This window comes from Canis lupus, chromosome 35 (genome assembly GCF_048164855.1).
Source record: "Canis lupus baileyi chromosome 35, mCanLup2.hap1, whole genome shotgun sequence".
Lineage (NCBI taxonomy): Eukaryota > Metazoa > Chordata > Mammalia > Carnivora > Canidae > Canis > Canis lupus.
This window is the reverse complement of record NC_132872.1, coordinates 24,024,712-24,042,216: the sequence shown is the minus strand read 5'-3', so window position 1 is coordinate 24,042,216 and position 17,505 is coordinate 24,024,712. Positions and strand designations below refer to the sequence as shown.

At 37.8% G+C, this 17,505-nt stretch overlaps 1 protein-coding gene across 47 annotated transcripts in view; it reads right to left on the bottom strand.

Annotated features, from left to right (window-relative positions):
• ABI3BP (ABI family member 3 binding protein) overlaps nucleotides 1–17,505 on the bottom strand; it is a 240,572-nt gene that overhangs the window by 99,578 nt on the left and 123,489 nt on the right. For 39 of the 47 annotated variants that reach the window (XM_072811858.1, XM_072811859.1, XM_072811861.1 and 36 more), the window contains exons 13-20: nucleotides 17,027–17,098; nucleotides 16,255–16,329; nucleotides 5,935–6,000; nucleotides 4,703–4,777; nucleotides 4,080–4,154; nucleotides 3,200–3,274; nucleotides 2,246–2,317; nucleotides 1,392–1,466 (exon numbers count right to left, since the gene is read on the bottom strand). In XM_072811858.1, coding sequence (XP_072667959.1) covers nucleotides 1,392–1,466; nucleotides 2,246–2,317; nucleotides 3,200–3,274; nucleotides 4,080–4,154; nucleotides 4,703–4,777; nucleotides 5,935–6,000; nucleotides 16,255–16,329; nucleotides 17,027–17,098 — 585 coding nt within the window. The remainder of the gene's footprint in view (nucleotides 1–1,391; nucleotides 1,467–2,245; nucleotides 2,318–3,199; nucleotides 3,275–4,079; nucleotides 4,155–4,702; nucleotides 4,778–5,934; nucleotides 6,001–16,254; nucleotides 16,330–17,026; nucleotides 17,099–17,505) is intronic. The other 8 variants (XM_072811881.1, XM_072811904.1, XM_072811905.1 and 5 more) reach the window with 4 other exon arrangements.

Genomic DNA, 17,505 nt, shown 5'->3' with positions numbered 1-17,505 from the left:
AAAGCATGATTGTTAAATAAATGTACATTAAACCCTCTCTCATATAGCTGTCAGAGTTCTTTGATTTAAACTTTTAGGGTTCTTGAGTTTGATTAACTATACTTCTTTCTCCAAATAACCCCTCTGAGTAAGAGTACTTCATTTCATTTCTCTCACTTGGAGACCTCACTGATGTTCTCTGCTTCAACTACACTCCCTTCGCCTAATCCCTAATTTCCTTCGGTTTAACACCTACACCTGGAACTCTCACACTTCCTTTTTCTTTTCTTTCTTAAATATTTTATTTATTTATTCATGAGACACACAGAGAGAGGCAGAGACATAGGCAGAAGGAGAAGAAGGCTCCCTCTGGGTAGCCTGATGCGGCACTCGATCCCAGGACCCTGAGGTCATGACCTGAGCCGCTCAACCACTGAGCCACCCAGGTGCCCCTCACTGCCTCTTTAAAGGAAGTCATGAGAATTCTTTTTCTGAGCAGTTACAATTTTCTTCCTTACCCATTTCGCTGTAAAAAAAAAAAAAAATCATGTACACTGAAGTAGAAAATCTTTTGTTTTGATAATCCTACTTTGTAAACACCCATTAATGAAAAATCCATTGGACATGATAGGGAGAAAAATCCTGGAGCTCAGGGCTTAAAATTTGGATAAAAATGATTTGTAGTGACAGAGTTCCTGTGTGTAAGGGGATACTTAGAAGTCAACATTTAAAGTGCTATATAGATTCTGGATAGATAGAAAAAAACGAAAGTTTGGTCATTCAATATGTCCTGCAATCTATATGCAGGGGATTGTCTCTGTTTTTAGTTACTTAAGTAGAATAAGCTCTCTGTGAAAGAGCCTGATTTTCTTTAGCAAAAAATCATTATGATCTCCTGAGAAGTAAACAAAAGTCAGTGTTCAGAAATCAGCTTCATTTCAGGGAGAAGTCATGGAGCATTAGGAAAATACGATCCTTTCTAATCCTGCAGCTGGAGAACTGAGAAACCCTAAAACAAGGGCAGAGTTTTTAGGGGATGGAAACACTTCTCCCTTTTCAGGCTGAAAGGCTATTGTTTAGTGTGATCAGAATTCCAGTCAACTTTGGTATTGGAAACTATTTCATAGTCCTAGACAAGGGAGTCCTCAATCACTCCCATCCCTCTATTTCTGTATTTTCTCTGTGATGGTCATGAACATAATGATCCACCCAACAGCTGAGAGCAACGCTGTGATAATATCAAAGGGGTTGGTTATAATGACATCATTTCATTGCATTTTTGCACTTTCCACGGAAAATCTGTATCAAATAACAAAAGACAAATGACAAGTCCTTGCTTCAATGACTGGCATGAAACAATTTTTCAACCCTACTTTTGGAATTAAAAAAAAAAAAAAGTTCAGGGTAATTACCAGGTTTGGTGTATGTCACTTCTGGGATGAGAGGAATTTTAGGTTTCAAAGAAATAAATTGTGTTTTACTGGGAGCTGGAAAAGTAAAGAAAATAATCAACAATCAATATTTAGGCATTTCAGTGTCTAAAACCACAAAAGGAAAATCTATAACTAGAATGAACCCATCATATTGGAAGGTTTTTGGAAATATTCCTTTGAAAGAATATTTCACAGGCCAGCATTTAGTGGAAATACAGTGACAAATTTTCATTTGGTTTGAAAAAAACACTTTAAGAGTATATTTGAACAGAAATAGCATTGCTACAAAGCCACAACTACACAAAGAAAATTAATCTATTATTTTAAAAAAATCAGTATACTCATTTTGCACCCTTATTTCACATTTCTCAGCCACATCCAAGTCTTTAAGCACTAGAAAACAGGCATGGTTTAAAATTAATAATCACTGATAGGTATGCTATGATCTACATTATAAAGAAATTCTACTAACATCCTAATAGAATACTGTTCTTCCAAATGAAGTTCAGAGTTGAACTTGAGGGTCTCCTTCAAAAAAAAAAATGTAGGACTGTGTTTGAGACTCAAATAAAATGACTGAAGGAAGAGGAGGAATCAGCAGTGGTCTGCCAGCGTTCCAAGGTACAGGATAATATCTGATGCTCAGTTCAGAAGCACGGACTATGGGCAACGATCCAAAACCATGAAAGCCACAGAGCTGTCATACTCTATGAGATTCTCAATATTGTCAAAATGATCCAATAAGAACAGGAACGGAGACATTTCATAAAAGCTAAGGCACTGGATTTTAATGGTAAAATGAAGTAACACATCTACCAAGGACATATCATTACCCAGTGTTGTCCATGTAGGTTCAGGGCTTTTAGGAATTTTAGATGTAATTGTTCCAGGACTTGTGGTTCTTTCTGGTGATGGAAAGGAAAAAAAAAAAAAAAGTAAGATATCCTAGAGACATTAAAAAGATAGTCTCAAGAAGAACTGGATGACCCTTTTGAAATCCTGCCATATTTAGCTGTCAGTATTTTACTGACAGTATTTTACTCAGTGAGTAAAAGTTTTGGGATAGTTTCTAAGTTCAGTCATAATAGTAAGGCAAAAAAAATACTATATTTATTCTATCATAGAATAAGCAAAACTTGATTTGTTGAGCACAATTCTGAGTGTATTATTTGGCAATGAAAAAATTACTTCCAGATAAGCTACCTGTACCATGCAAATTCGTGCCATAATGTATGTTGTTCCCTCCTTCTTCTAATTTGTCTACACCTATACATATTTTGAGACTTACATCCTCAACTCTGAGGTTCCACATAAGTATTGTATAGTCTTATAAGCAGATTGCATAGTTTTATGTTGATCTCTCCTTCTTGCTGTATGATCATTCTAAGATTATAAGCAATTGGAAAGTCGGAGTCATGGTCTCTCCTCTCAGCCACTGCCCCAGTTCAAAGCTGAAACAAGAACTGTCAGCCTAATAAACACCTAAATATACATGCATATCAAGGAAATGAATTACCCAATATATCTTACTCTTTAACCATGTGACATTAGGACTTATTTCTTGGTTTATACCAAAATTCCCAGGCAAGAAATCACTGACATAATTTTCAATAAAGTCGTATTGAAAAGTTGATTTCTTTATTTTGAATTATTCATCTTCAGTTAATTTCAAATTTTATGAAGACATTTTGACCTATAGAATCATATAACCTCTTTTTGTGATAATGAGATAGACATTCTCTATTTGGAATTAAATATCCTAAGAGATTAAGGAGGCAGTTATTTACCAGGTTTGGTTCTTGGTGTTTTAGGCCTGATGCGTCGTTTAGGTGTAGAAGGGATAGATGTAGTTTGCTGGGCAGCTGAAAGAAGATTTAATATAGCTTTGATAAATAATATTTTGCAGGGGCCAATCAGGTGATAACTGTAAATTTGTAAACTTCTTGAGTCCAAGAATTACTTTTTATTTCTTCGTTTGATAAATTGTCTATACGAAAATTGAAGGTATACTGTTGAGTTTTTAAATGTACTGGGAAATGGGCACTCTCGAGGGATTTAGGCCACAGGGTATAGTTAAGAACTCAAAAGACAATTTATTGAACAATAGGGGAGAAGCACAAATATTTGGGATTTAGAGAATGGAAGTTCAGAACTTCTTTAATTCTGTAGCTCATGACTAACGTCACTAGGAGTTAATAGTTAATGGACTTCATTATTTTAATAATTTTCTATTATAGAATGTAGGCTGTGTTACTTCTCGTACCCATCTTTCTTTGTGCTCTTTTTATTTTGGGCTCTTTGTATTTAGACTACTTTGAGAAAAATACTCTGACCAGGTGGTATCTAATTGTGCTAAATAGGAGGGAATCTATTCCAAAATAATTATCATCTCAATTCTATTGCTATTTTCTGGTTGGCAGAGTTGAAAGGATTGCAGAAAGAAAATAATTCTTTAAATATATGGACACCAAGATTATGAAAAGTCTTTGAGAATTATCACAAGGCAAAGTATGATCGATAACCCAATTCTTGGAAGAATTTCATGGTAGAGAATGAAGGGAAATATTTAATACTGAAAATATTCTGGAGGTCCAATAAAACGGATCATTTTCTTGTCACTTTATCTGCTCTTTCGAAGTACACAACCACAAAAATGTCATTATTTACCAGGTGTTGTAGGTGGCATTTCAGGACTGGTAAAGATTTCCAGTTTTTGAGGAACAAATGGTGTTTCACTCGGAGCTGAAAACACAAACACCCCACCCATCAAGTAATTCCGGTTATAATGAGGTATTTTAGAAGTTTTAACATGCTTTTAGATGGTATTACAAAGCACATGCTACAAGTACATGATTAAGAATGAAAAATGCATGTAGTCTTGAAAGCTGGTGGATAAAATAATGATTTAAAGAAGAGAAAAGGTCAGAATGATAATTGTTCAGTGGCTGACTCCGGGAAGGCTCAATGCATGGAAGGAGGTGATACAGGCCACAGACACATGAGATGGGATGATATGGATGATGAAGAGGTCCATGCAGTTTTCAAAGCTTTTCATTCCTTTAAGGATGAAAAAAATGATGATCTGTTATAGCTCGAGAGAGAGAGAAAGAAAGAGAATGCCCAAAATGAACATAAGATGCCTGCATTACAGGAAAAAAAATATATTCAGAAGTAAGAATGAAATAAATGATTAGATGTGATGGAATGAAATGGTCATTTGGAAGAATGGCATTCACATGGATTTTCTTTTGATGGAAAACAAAGTAGGATTTTTCTGTTAAAAACATTACCCAGTGTTGCCCTTGGCTGTTCAAGAGTTCTAGAAGTTTTAGGTGGGACAGAATCCAGAAATGGATCACTTGTTGCTGTTGGAATAAATGTCAACATTTATAAAAGCAGAAGGCCCCAAGAATAAAATACAAATTCATGAGTAATAAATTATGCCTCACATGGGGAAAAGTATTAAGAACACGTAAAAGAGTGCCGACCAACATTTTTAAACTAGTGATTCATTAGGAGCTGAAGATTAACTCATTTTGAAAAACATACATACTTTAAACATTAAAAGCCATGAAAAAAACAACATTGCATATATTCAACTTGTTTTCAACTAGTTTTTCCGGTTTCTCACCTTTGTTTCTTAACTACTAGCTGAACCTACCCTTAGCATTCTATTCCATTTCTTTCCTTATTTTCTGCTTCTATTTAGAAATGTTTGCCTTTATCATGGCACAAATAATGCACAGACAAGGCAAAACATGCAAAAAATATCAGATATATATATCTATGTCTAGCAGAGACCAGTCATATTTACTCCACATCTCTCAGAGTACCTAATTTAGTAGGTGCTTATAAAACACTTGCTAAAAGGAATAATCAGATTCGGTTAAACTTCTTTGTAGAAGGATTAGTAAGTGTAAGTCAAAGATTAGACCCAACTGAACTTCTATAGACCAACAAATGACATAATTGCTCTAGGGCAGGATTTCTCACCTCAGCACCACTGTCATTTAGGGCTGGATAACTAACTCCTTGTTGGGTGGGGAGCTGACCTGTACATTGCAGGGGTTGACAGTATCCCTGGTCTCTACCCACTAGGGGTCAGTACCACCTTCCCCAGTGTGACAATCAAAAATGTTTCTAGCCTTTGCCAAATGCCTCTGGGGGGGGGGGGGAGGGGGGAGAGAAAAGTAATCCCCATTTGAGAACCACTGTTCTACAGAAACCTCCCCAAGAATCTAAACCTTTTTAGAATGATATTGATAATAGCACAATAGGCCATTCCATGACCTTGGCTCAGTGGTATCCAAATCTATCTGTCCCTCTCACATGTGTCAGAGCTTGTTATTGATGCTCAACTGAGAAATGGGTAGAGCTCATCTCCCTGACACAGACTGCCATTTCTCCCCTGCGGAGTTCTAAGGAGCGTGCTTTCTCACGCTGCAAAAATTAGAGAAAGAACTAGGTGCAGTGCTCTCAGAGTATCTGGCATCCAAAGAAAGACTTGAGAAGCTGGATATACCTGTATGGGGCTCTGACATTTCAGGCTCATCTGATGGCGTAGGGCTTGAGAAAACATCGTAAGTTGCTTTTAAGAGAAAAGGTAAAACAAAAGAGAAGATGTTAATTTTGATTAATTTTAAAAGATTTCATGACATAATTTAATGCTGGTTACAAGAGAGTGTTACATAGGTGCTAGTGAGTTTTGGCTCTGGGCTACTGGTCTTGTCACTACCACGCAAGCCATCACTAAGACTTCCCTCCAGTCTTTCCCTGATCTAAAGGCTTTTCAACAGTGAGTCCCAACACTGGCCTCAAGGGTGATGTGCACGTAGTGCTGTATATTTACCATGAAGTAGTGCCAGCTCTAAATCAAAGAGCTTCAAAGAGTATAAACATATATGAGTCAGAAGCAATTTAAGCAGAGATTTCCAAAGAAGGAAAGAGCAGTCACATTGAAGCTCTTTGCATCGAGGCTACTGCTTAGTCTTCCTACCTAGTAAAAGTACCATCATGGAACCTTACGTTTGGACAAGACTTTTCAGTTGGCACAACACTGTCTCACAAATCGGCTTGCTTAACCCTCTCAACATCCCTGAGAAACAGGTGAGGTAGAAATCATCCCCATTTTCCAGATAATGGGGTGTTATCTCTTGTTTTCCAGAAACAAAGTTGAGATTTCATGGTGGCCAAGACATTTGCCAGTGGTCCCACACTGGGATTGTTGAGTTTGGCAGATTTTCCATCCCATTAACAGGGCCAGGGAGAGTGAGTGAGTTAAGACCAGTCCTCTCCTCTTGCACCACGCCTCCTGCCACTTTAGCTAGAAGCAGCTTTCTTTCTACATTCCTTGTAGCCCTTCGACAGTCTAGGTGGATTTTAGGACCAATTTCATAGTCTATGTGGGATAAAGAAAGCAGGGCAACCTTAAAAAAAAAAAAAACAGTTTGTTTTAACACAGGGATAAATTTCATGTCCACTTAAGAGTTGACTGCAGGCAATAACAGCACCAAAATAAAGATGTTCTTCTTTTCTGCACAAAGAGCTGTCACCATGGTAAGGAGAGGTGTAGAGGAAGCATGAATTGTTATGAGGTAGATGCTACTTTCCTTACCCATTCAAAACGGCTGCGTAGAAATAAACTAGAAAGGCAGGAATTCACAGGAAAATTTACTCAGCAGGGTTACTTGTACTTCCCTGACACGGTAGTGATTTTGAACCAGTGCTAGCTGAAGGCCTACGAAAGGTAATATCCCACCGTGTGACACACTCTGAGACACAGAGAGGGCGGCTTGCTTTGCATCACACATGAAAGAAGAGGGAAAGAGATTTCAATTTGTGAAGGACGATCCACTGCTTTGCAAAATCTTCAAAAACAGAACATTATGAGTCATGAAAATGTTCTAAGGGTAAATCTATGACATAGTCATGCAAAGTTCTCTTGCACCTAGCTACAGTTTTTAATGATTAACCTGTCCTTTTTTTTTTTTAATATTTTATTTAGTTGAGAGAGAGCACATGAGCACAGAGGGAGGGGAGAGGGAGAAGCAGGCTCCCCAGGACTCCAAGATCAAGACTTAAGCCAAAGGGGGATTTTTATCTGACTGAGCCCTCCAGGCACCCCAAGAATGGTTAACCTTTTAAAGGACAAAACTGCTGGCAGTTGCTGATCTGAGACTCCCTTTAAGCCAATTTTAAGTTATGGATCTAGCAAAGTCAGCTCTATCTGATTCTACACAAGTTAGGAAAACGTTACCGACTTCTATTTAAATTTCTCATACCAGAGATTATGAATAAATAGCTTGATTTTTAATATTTTTAAATATTTTTATATTGTTGCTTGCTTTTGGAAAATGCCACAACCTTTACCCTAAGTCCCACATTCCCCTTCTATCCCTATCTATTCCCTTCTTCTGTTAAGAAACAGCTTTTTGTCCCAAGAGATTTTTTTTTTTTTTACCCTCATTCTACTTCTTCTCTATATTTACAATTCCCCTTTATTCTGCAGGTTCCAAGCCAGGCTGGCATTTTCCCTCATGTTGTCCTTAGAAGGTACAATACTGGAGAGAGAAGCCTCCCTTCTATCATCCTCTGGCCTTTGTGGCTCATGTTGGGAAGTTCCCAAATGTCAGGGACCTCTTATTTCCAAATATTTTCTCAAATACATTTAAGATTAAAATAACACATCTGCTAAGAGGCTTGGTCCCTGCTATTTCTATTTCTGGAGTCTCTGAGAGTTGAGTAAGTTAAGAACAAGAGGGCTAACAACTCATAGACACAACTTCTGGAAGTTTTCTGTTGTTTGGGCAGCTTTGAGAGACACACCACCACCATCTCACTTGACTCACGGATTAGACATGCTTTTTTGACTTGAAGTACTAGATGTCAGAGGACAGAACAGTGTCAAAAATGGAGTTCTCTAAAAATCAACAGCCCTTAATTGCTTTACAAAATTCCTATGTATTTCTATACCAGAGTGAAATGTGTGAAGTGGTTAGACATCCCTGGCTTTTTAAAAGGCTACTCCAGCTATAAAAGAGATAGACAGCTGAGAGTTAAGAGCAAACCCTTCTATTTCTTACTCAGTATCTAGAAATAGTACTCTAATGGTGCACTATTAGATATTTAGAGGAAAACATCTTCTATCACCAATGTTTACTTTAGTGGGTGAAATGCTCCTATTTGACAGTAAGCACATTCTCTAATCTTGCATTCACAGAACATAAATGGGACCAATTACGGTTGCAGGACCAATCTAATGCAAGTAAAATAGGTAGTTCAATTCAAAGGTTAGAAAAAGCAATTATTAACTTTCTCTCAAAAAAAAGTAATGACTTAGCATAATCAAATTTTGCTTTTGTATTTTTTAGAGAAGATATTAGTATGAAATAAGCTACACTGCCATTTGCTCACAACTCCCTAAAACGACCTTTGTTAAATTGTTTTGTTGGTTGTACATTTTTAGTTTTTAAAACCTGGTTAGATGCAAATTCCATCATCAAAATGCTCGGTATTGCTTGGGAAACTACGATGGTGCACAGATAAAGTATTTCCAATTACCAAGAATTTATCAATTTATTTTATTCAAATTCCATGGGTATTAGTAACTACGTGAAAGACTTTCTTTTTTAAACAAAGTGTTACATGAAAGACCTTATTAGGACAAAAATTGCATCAGTCATGCTCTTAGGCACCCCTAGGTTTATTTTACTCCAGAGCCTGGTACGTGGTGGAGGCTTGATAAATTAGAAATAATTATTCTATTAATCAATGGAATTAATAGTGTTAATCTGCAAGGTGGCCATTACAATGAAGAAGTAACAGTGGGTTTGACAATTGGGTAGTTTATGCTCTCAGGAAGGACAAATGAAAATGAATGAATAGGCCCCTTTAATTGTTTTATGATACACATACTTGTGCACACAGATCTCTTCCTCTACTACACAATTAATTACCTGCCATAGGCTTATGTGGCCATACTCTGCCATGGAAATAGAATCCTAAAAATATAGATGAAGGAGCAATGGGAAAATACAATAGGACTATCAATAAATAGCTAGACGAGAAAAAAGATTATGAACACCACACACAGAGTTCTCAGTACCATTTAAATAAATAAATAAATGCTATTCTCAGTTCATGGAAAAATAACATACCTTTCTGGTTGGCCTTGAAATTTGTGAAAATAGTGCCTACGAGAAAATGTTCATGAAGCGAAACCAAAGGCTGAGGCTGTAAATCTCAAAGTGAATCTGTAGACCATCTGCTGCACTTGAACCCTATTTTTCCTACTCTCTAAGCATCAACACCACCACTCATTCCTACTTTTTCTCCTCTCTAGGGCTTAATCCAGTTGGGTGGGCCAGATCCTCGCTCATCAACACCTCACAGGGAGGCACTAAGATCCAAATGTAGATAGAGTTCAATCTCTTTTCAACCACCCTAAGCAAACCACCTGTGGCCACAACTTTCCAACCAGTATACCACTCCTCGGGTGTGCTAGTCATTCAGTTTTCAGGTCTTTAAATGATTCATAGAGCTTAAAATCATATTGTAATTTACTGAAGTTCTACAAAGTAGTGAGTGTAATTAGTGATGAACTCCTAAGGCAGCTCCCAAAGTGGATTCTAATGAAGAGATGAAGCTGACTATTCTCAGTTCTGACTCTCTTGCAAAGGGAAATCCTCTGAAGAGAACTGCTTATTGTTCAAGGGGAAGGAATTATGCCAAAAGGAGGAGTCATCTTAATAATATGTCACAGTACATTTGGAGGGAAAAATCAATTTTGTCTGGACATGCTGGGGAAAGAATAGGCAGGAGGGTTTTCTAAGGATGAAAGTAATCATGTCGAATCATCTCGGGTTATAAAAATAAACCATTTACTTTGTTTGAATTAGGCTTTAAATCTTTCCTGGTATTAAATGATGGTTTTTCTAAGGGGATGGAGGAGGTAAGTTAAGGAGGCTTAACACAGATGACATTATGAAGCCAGAAACGAAAGGCTGATGTCCATCCTACCCCTCCAATGATACAAGGGAATTAGAAATCATGCACGTGCCTTAGCTTGGGATGATACACACATAGCATTTATGCTGCTTCTCCCAGCCTCTGATGCCCATGGAAAAACACAGCCATTTAGGTTCTTTATTCCCCGAACCTAGAAAGGGTCAGAGTTTATAGAATGATTCAGGCTGCCACTCTTGACAGCATAGCTGTGTGATACATTCTTGCCATGGGGTTAATAGGACATCAGACCACTTCATGGAGAGCAGGGCCTCTTTAAATAACAATACACATACCTTTTCTGTTCTTTGTAAAAATGTTTGAACAAGTGAAATGAAGACCCAAGAATCATTTAGTTGGCTTATATACCAGTTTAGAGTCTTTTAATTTTCTCTCTTCCTTCCTTCGTTTTAGTAATTTGTTATTATTGTATTATTATTACTATTTGAGTGCCTGGAGCAATTCAGGAAGTCTGGGATGGGCAGTGTGGTGGGAAGAGAATGCATTCAGTGCAAGAGTCCCTTGCATTCAGGAAAGGATTACAGGGCACCTCATATGTACTATGAATCTGTGAATTAGATATAGTGACTTACATTTTTTTTTTTACACTTAAATTCTAAGACATAACAACCCAGTGGAAAAATTGATATATTATTTCCATTTCATAATGGGGAAACTGAGGCACTAAGAGGTAAACTTGTCTACAATCACAACACTGTCAAATAGTTGAGTTGGTTATTAATCCCGCTTTGTCTCACTCTATAGTACACAGATTAGTGATCGCATTCAAATTAAGAATGAACTTCAGAAACTGGCCAGCCTTTCTCACAGACCACTTAATGTTTCTCAAAAATCTATAAGGCACCTGGCCCTAATAACATTTAATTAACTCTTGGGAAACTGTTCAATGATACATTTCAAAGCAAGCTGTATGACATCGTTTCAGTCTTAACTTGGAGTGCTTTGTTAGAGAAAAGCTTAAGAAAGAAACGAATGAGGATCTAGTTTTTGCTCCTCTATCCATTAAGGGGTAAGCCTCTCACTTACCTCCTTGAAAGAAAATGATAGCTCTCTTTACTTCCAGGGACTTCAGGAGGATCAATATGATGCTATATATGTACAACCCTTTGAATCTCTTAATAAAAAACTGCCGTCCAAATACAAAATTATATATTTCCAATGAAGAGGTAATCCAACAAGTACATGTGTGTGAACGCAAATGCATGATTCTTCAGAGAGTGGAAGGTACTGGGGGCTCTTCTAGAACTCACTGTATAGTAACACAGAAATCATAGACAACTGGCCACTTACCAGTAGGATTTAGGACCAGTTCTATTGCATCTTCAGAAAAATATACTTTTCTGAATGATTGTTACAAGCACATACATATTTCTAAAATGTGGCCAACTTTCCTTTAAAATAGATTTTAAGAAGTATATATATTCTAAGGGTTCCTAGGTGGTTCAGCTGGTTAAGGGTCAGACTCTTTTTTTTTTTTTTTTTAAAGATTTTATTTATTTATTCATGATAGTCACACAGAGAGAGACGGAGAGGCAGAGACACAGGCAGAGGGAGAAGCAGGCTCCATGCACCGGGAGCCCGACGTGGGATTCGATCCCGGGTCTCCAGGATCGCGCCCTGGGCCAAAGGCAGGCGCCAAACCGCTGCGCCACCCAGGGATCCCAAGGGTCAGACTCTTGATTTTGGTTCAGGTTATGATCTCAGGGTTGTGGGATCCACACTCAGAGTAGAGTCTGCTTATCCCTCTTCCTCTGCTTCTCCCCAAACTCGTGCTCAATCTCCCTCTCTCACTCAAAAATCTTTAAAACAAAAATCTTTAAAGAAGTATATATTCTGGTGTATAACTATAGAGCATATCTTTATCATCTCCTTTCTATACTTTAAGAAAAAAATGGTTTTGCCAAGGGAATAAAAAAAAAAAAATCAATCTTACTTAAACAGACTTTAGAGAAGGCTTAAAACAAAATACAATTCCAAATAATGAGATCACAAAATACAGTACTAATGAAAGATTAGGGCAAATAGGCTAAAAGTGGGGAAGAATATGTTTTATAATTACAGTTCTCAGATCTTGGGGGATATTCCAAGTTCCAAATATCCTGTCCTACTCTTTCAACAACTATTGAAATGACCTCGGGATTTAAATAGCATGCAAGTTAGAATTTCCATACAGCTTTTTATATCCGAAAGTAATACAAATACCTTTTTGAGAGCATGAATTCTGATGATTTGATATAAAATATGAAGTAGATGTGGAAAACAAATCCAGCAAAAGCCGAAGCAAAAGGAGTTTTACAAAAGGTGTTGATAAATCACACTTCATGGCTGATTAAGAGAAAAGCAGCCCCTGACATCCAGGAGCTGGCCTGGTACCTACAGCTAGATTGTGGTGTGTTCCTGCTGAACATCAACAATTTGAAACAACACCAACATCAGACAAGACCATTCCATGACCAAGATGGATCAAGACAAAAACAAAACCATTCTGTAATTGTGGTTTTGAAACACAAATGTATAAACACAAAAATTACTGTCCCCACCTTCTGGCTAATGAATTTACCAATCACAACTTTGCTTCACTCTGTTCTTCTTGCCTTCTAGTTAGGAATTAAGATTGTCAGTTACAGAATTACTCCCACTTCCTGGCAGCAGCCAATCCAGAACAAGGCATCACTTCCTTGGACCCTCCCAGAATCACCTAAAACAAGGGCACATCCTACAGTAAGTTCTTTCCAGCACCCTCTTACCAAGAGATCCCATAGTTCCTTACACTCTACGTTCTCTATTGTCGTCATTCATGAGTAAATACATCTAACTTTGTTCAAATACAGGTGTAGTTCTAGTGGTCTTTGATTGAAGGGAATAGATATAGTAAGTACAAATATGCTGTATCCCGGGATCCCTGGGTGGCGCAGCGGTTTAGCGCCTGCCTTTGGCCCAGGGCGTGATCCTGGAGACCCGGGATCAAATCCCACATCGGGCTCCCGGTGCATGGAGCCTGCTTCTCCCTCTGCCTGTGTCTCTGTCTCTGTCTCTCTCTCTCTGTGACTATCATAAATAAATAAAAATTAAAAAAAATGCTGTATCCCAACAGAGAAAACAAAATGTGTTCATTTTGTTCATTCATACCAGCTAAGATATATCATTTCTTCAAAGGATATAACGACTAAAAATAGGACCAATGGTTTTATGGACCAGCATTCCAGTACTTTCTCTACCTCTCTCTTAATTTCTAAAACAATTGCATTAGGAAACCACGGTAAGTGGAAAGTAAAATAATCACACACATTGAAACTAAATAGGAAATAGAAATGTACTACAGGTATAAATTCACACGCAAGAAACATGAAAGGCTGAAGTGAATGAAAAGATGGCCTGAGTATATCAACTCTTCAAATCACAATATATAGGACAAGGTTTAATTTGAAATTTAACATGTTAAAAAGATGCCACAGAACTTATATAAGAGAAAGAAGCATTGTGTGCATTAGTACAAACAAAAGATATTTAATCACCCACTTTGAGAAACTAATCTTATATTGACTTGAGGCCTCTCATCCTATAATTGACCATATTTGATGATTCTTACCTACATCATGTGAAATATTTTAGACTAGTGATAAGGTAGTGCTTCTCTAACTTTACTGTCCATACCAATTACCTGGAGATCTTGTTTAAAAAGCATGCAGTAGATTTGGAGTGGAGCTCAAGTTTCTACTTTTTTAACAAGTTCCCCAGTGATGCCAATGCATCTGAGGATCATACTAAGTAGCAGAAATATAACACTTAAATGTTGTGGAGAAAGGCTAGGAAGTTTCTAGGGCCAATGCTCATGCCTGAAATCATTACCTACTGAACCTTTACAGCCTGTGACAAGCCCCAACACTTCATCCAGAGGGGGTTGGCAGTCAGTAGTTGGAAGTTCTCTGGCAGCCTAGCGTTGCTCTGGCAGTAGTGAGGTAACTGAATAATGCAAGTGCTTCCTGCTGTATTAGTCACTATTCATACTCCATCAGAGCAAGACCAGAATATTCCTTTCTGGAATTAAAGGCAGAAGGAAACTTTCCTTTATTAAGATCTTTAATCTCATCTATCTTTGTCTCTTTGCAACCCTACAATCCTCACTCCCCAACATATTCTCCTCACTCCCCAAAGCCTGGTTCAATTTCGGTTTCATAGTCAGGATAATTTCATAAATGGTTTCCCTGAGGTTTTGGTCAGTTCACTCTTCAATAGTCACAGACACCCGAAAACTATAGACTGCTCAAGGAAAACCTAGTGACCCTGTGCCCCCAAGGTTAATAACCCAAAAGCTAAGAGATGAAAGGGACCTAAGAGTTCATCTAGTCCAGTTTGGTTTGAGAGCTATAATCCTCACGAATGGTATGGGAGTCAGGCGAGGCATGCCACAGTGAGCAGAGAGACCACACACAGGCCCACAGACCAGTTGTTGCTCCATGATCACAGTGCAGTGCCTATGAGATGGCTCAGTATGAAACCCTACACATAACCCAGATTTAGATTCAGGTGACCTGAAATGCTGAAGACATGTTTGCACCCAAATCAAGTAATTGCATTAGAGTTTCAGGGTCAGCAACTAGGGGAGTGAAGCCTTAGAAAGACCCAATTTGAGATTTCTCTGGATTGGATGACAACCATAGCCAACTTTCAAGTGTTTTCCCACTGGAGAACACCCAGGGGAGACTGGAATAGACATGCGTACTTCATGTGGTGCCATCTTTTTATCTTTTGCTGAGATCTGAACCCATCACATGTAACAGAGGGAGAATAACTTGACTAAAATCTATGCCTCTAAAGACACATTCTCAGTCTTTCTCAAACCAGCCCTCTGCTGGAATCCTTTCTGGAGAATACCACAGAGTGTCAGTGTACTTAACTTCATTACATGAACTTCTAACTACATCATATACTGCATCATGCTTACTCAAAACCATCATAATGACAAAGTTCACAAAAATTAAAATACAAGCCAAATTACAAAAGAAAAACAAAAATCCAAAAAAAAAAAAAGAAAAAAAAAAGAAAAACAAAAATCACGGAAGTATCACACAAAGCGGTTTCCAAGATTTTCTTATAATTCTCACATGCTGACCGTTCTCTTTAGTTGACTGCTAGACAGCAAAGGAAAGATGTATAAACGATCACTTTTTACGTAAGGAAATCTGTTTAAGAGGAAGCTGTCTCCCTCATCAGTTTTAGCTGTGGAACACAGAATTCTCAGGAGAAAAAAGCCAATTGCCTCAGTTGACAAAAGAACAAATTAAGACCCAGGACAGTAGAGAAAAAGCTCAAGTATATCGTTAATGGGAAAGCCAGAACTAGAATCAAGGTCCATTATTAACGCCACGACCTGTGGTCTTTCCTTCATGTCACAATATGCTTACAGATTTTAGGATTTAGCACTAACTTGCATATAGTGAGTTCTCAAATGTTCACTGAATATTTTTGTTGGAAAAAAGCAAATATCTGATACATTAATTACTTTGTTACTGTTCTCAACGTCATGAGATGTCTCTACAAAATCCATGAGCCAATTCGCAGTCCGTCTTCTAGCCACACTTCCAATTGTCTATCCAAACATTAAAACACAGATTTTTTAAAGCAAATACAAAACCATTTTGTTGCCGCATTGAGAAAAACATGGCATTCCTCTAAGTATCAAGAATGGATGATAGCTTTACCATGTACTACAAGTATTTTGATAATCAACTAGGGAACCTATAAAAATAAAAAAGAAAGAGAGAGAAGTTATTCAATACTGTTGGTCCAATCTATTTTTAAAAAAGAATGAAATTACCAGTTTGAGGTGGGAGAAGTTTGGAATCTTCAGATGTTTTACTTGTAGGCCCAATCCATGGCTTTTCACTTGAGGCTACAGCAGAAAGAAATGGAATTCATTGAAGTTCTTTGGTCTTGTTTTTGAGAAGAGAAAGGGACAGAAATAGGTTGCTGGTCTGGTTAAGTGGCTGCCCAAAGCTTGCAATAAAAGCCACACCAATCCAATCAGAAGTCATTTTACATCAAGAAATCAGTATGTGTCTACTCAGAGAGCATTTGACTAGAGATCAGAGAGAGACCAGAATTTGGAGGTGCCTGGGTGGCTCAATTGGTTAAGCGTCCAACTCTTGGTTTTGGCTCAGGCCTGATCTCACGGTTGTGAGATCAAGCCCTGTGTCAGGCTCGCCACTCAGTGCTGTGTCTGCTTGAGTTTCTCTCGCTCTCCCCTCCCCACTCTGCATGTGCTCTCTTTCACTGAAATAAACAAATTTAAGAGAGACAGACAGACACCAGAATTCAGTGTCATACTTTCAGCAATTTTCAGGACAAAACCCAAACCTGTATAAAATTAACATACTGATGACTATTACTGAATTTGTAGAAAATGTAATCAACAAATGAGTTTTTTTTTTTTTTTTCTGTTTGTTTTTAAATCAACCCCTTGTCTGCCTGAGTTAATGGAATTCATCAGGTCATCGAGATTTGCTAAGATTGGATTCAGTAAGCATGTCCTATAGAATTAAGTGATGGCCACCCCTATCTTAATGCCAGCGTGAAGCTGCTGCTATTACCCAAGGTGCCCTCAGGCTTCTCAAAGGGGAAGGGTGTGTTTGCCTGAGGAAATTCTGGAAGCCTTTTTGGAGCTGCAACAAAACACATAAGAAACGTTATAACCTGCGGTACATGTAACAGAGAAAACAGTTTTCAAAATCTCAAGCTTGCAGAAACAAAAAACAAACATAAAAGGGTAAATACTTATGTCAAGTAAGGTATTGTTAGTAGCCTTTCTTACTCGTGGTCTTGAAGCCGGATACTATAACAAAGCTTCTTTTTTTCTATTTTTTATAGTCAAGCTGCTAAATTTGAGGAATTTGGGTTCTTCTTTTCACCCTTACTACTCTCCTAATTTCTTTAGCTATGTGTATGTGTGCCTTTACACTTTAACTCAAATCAAGCACCAAATACGTCTGAACTAAAAAAGATCCATCTAATGGAAAATAGAATTTCAGTAACTATGTGGCTTTATATCTAAGCTCCCACTCCAACATCA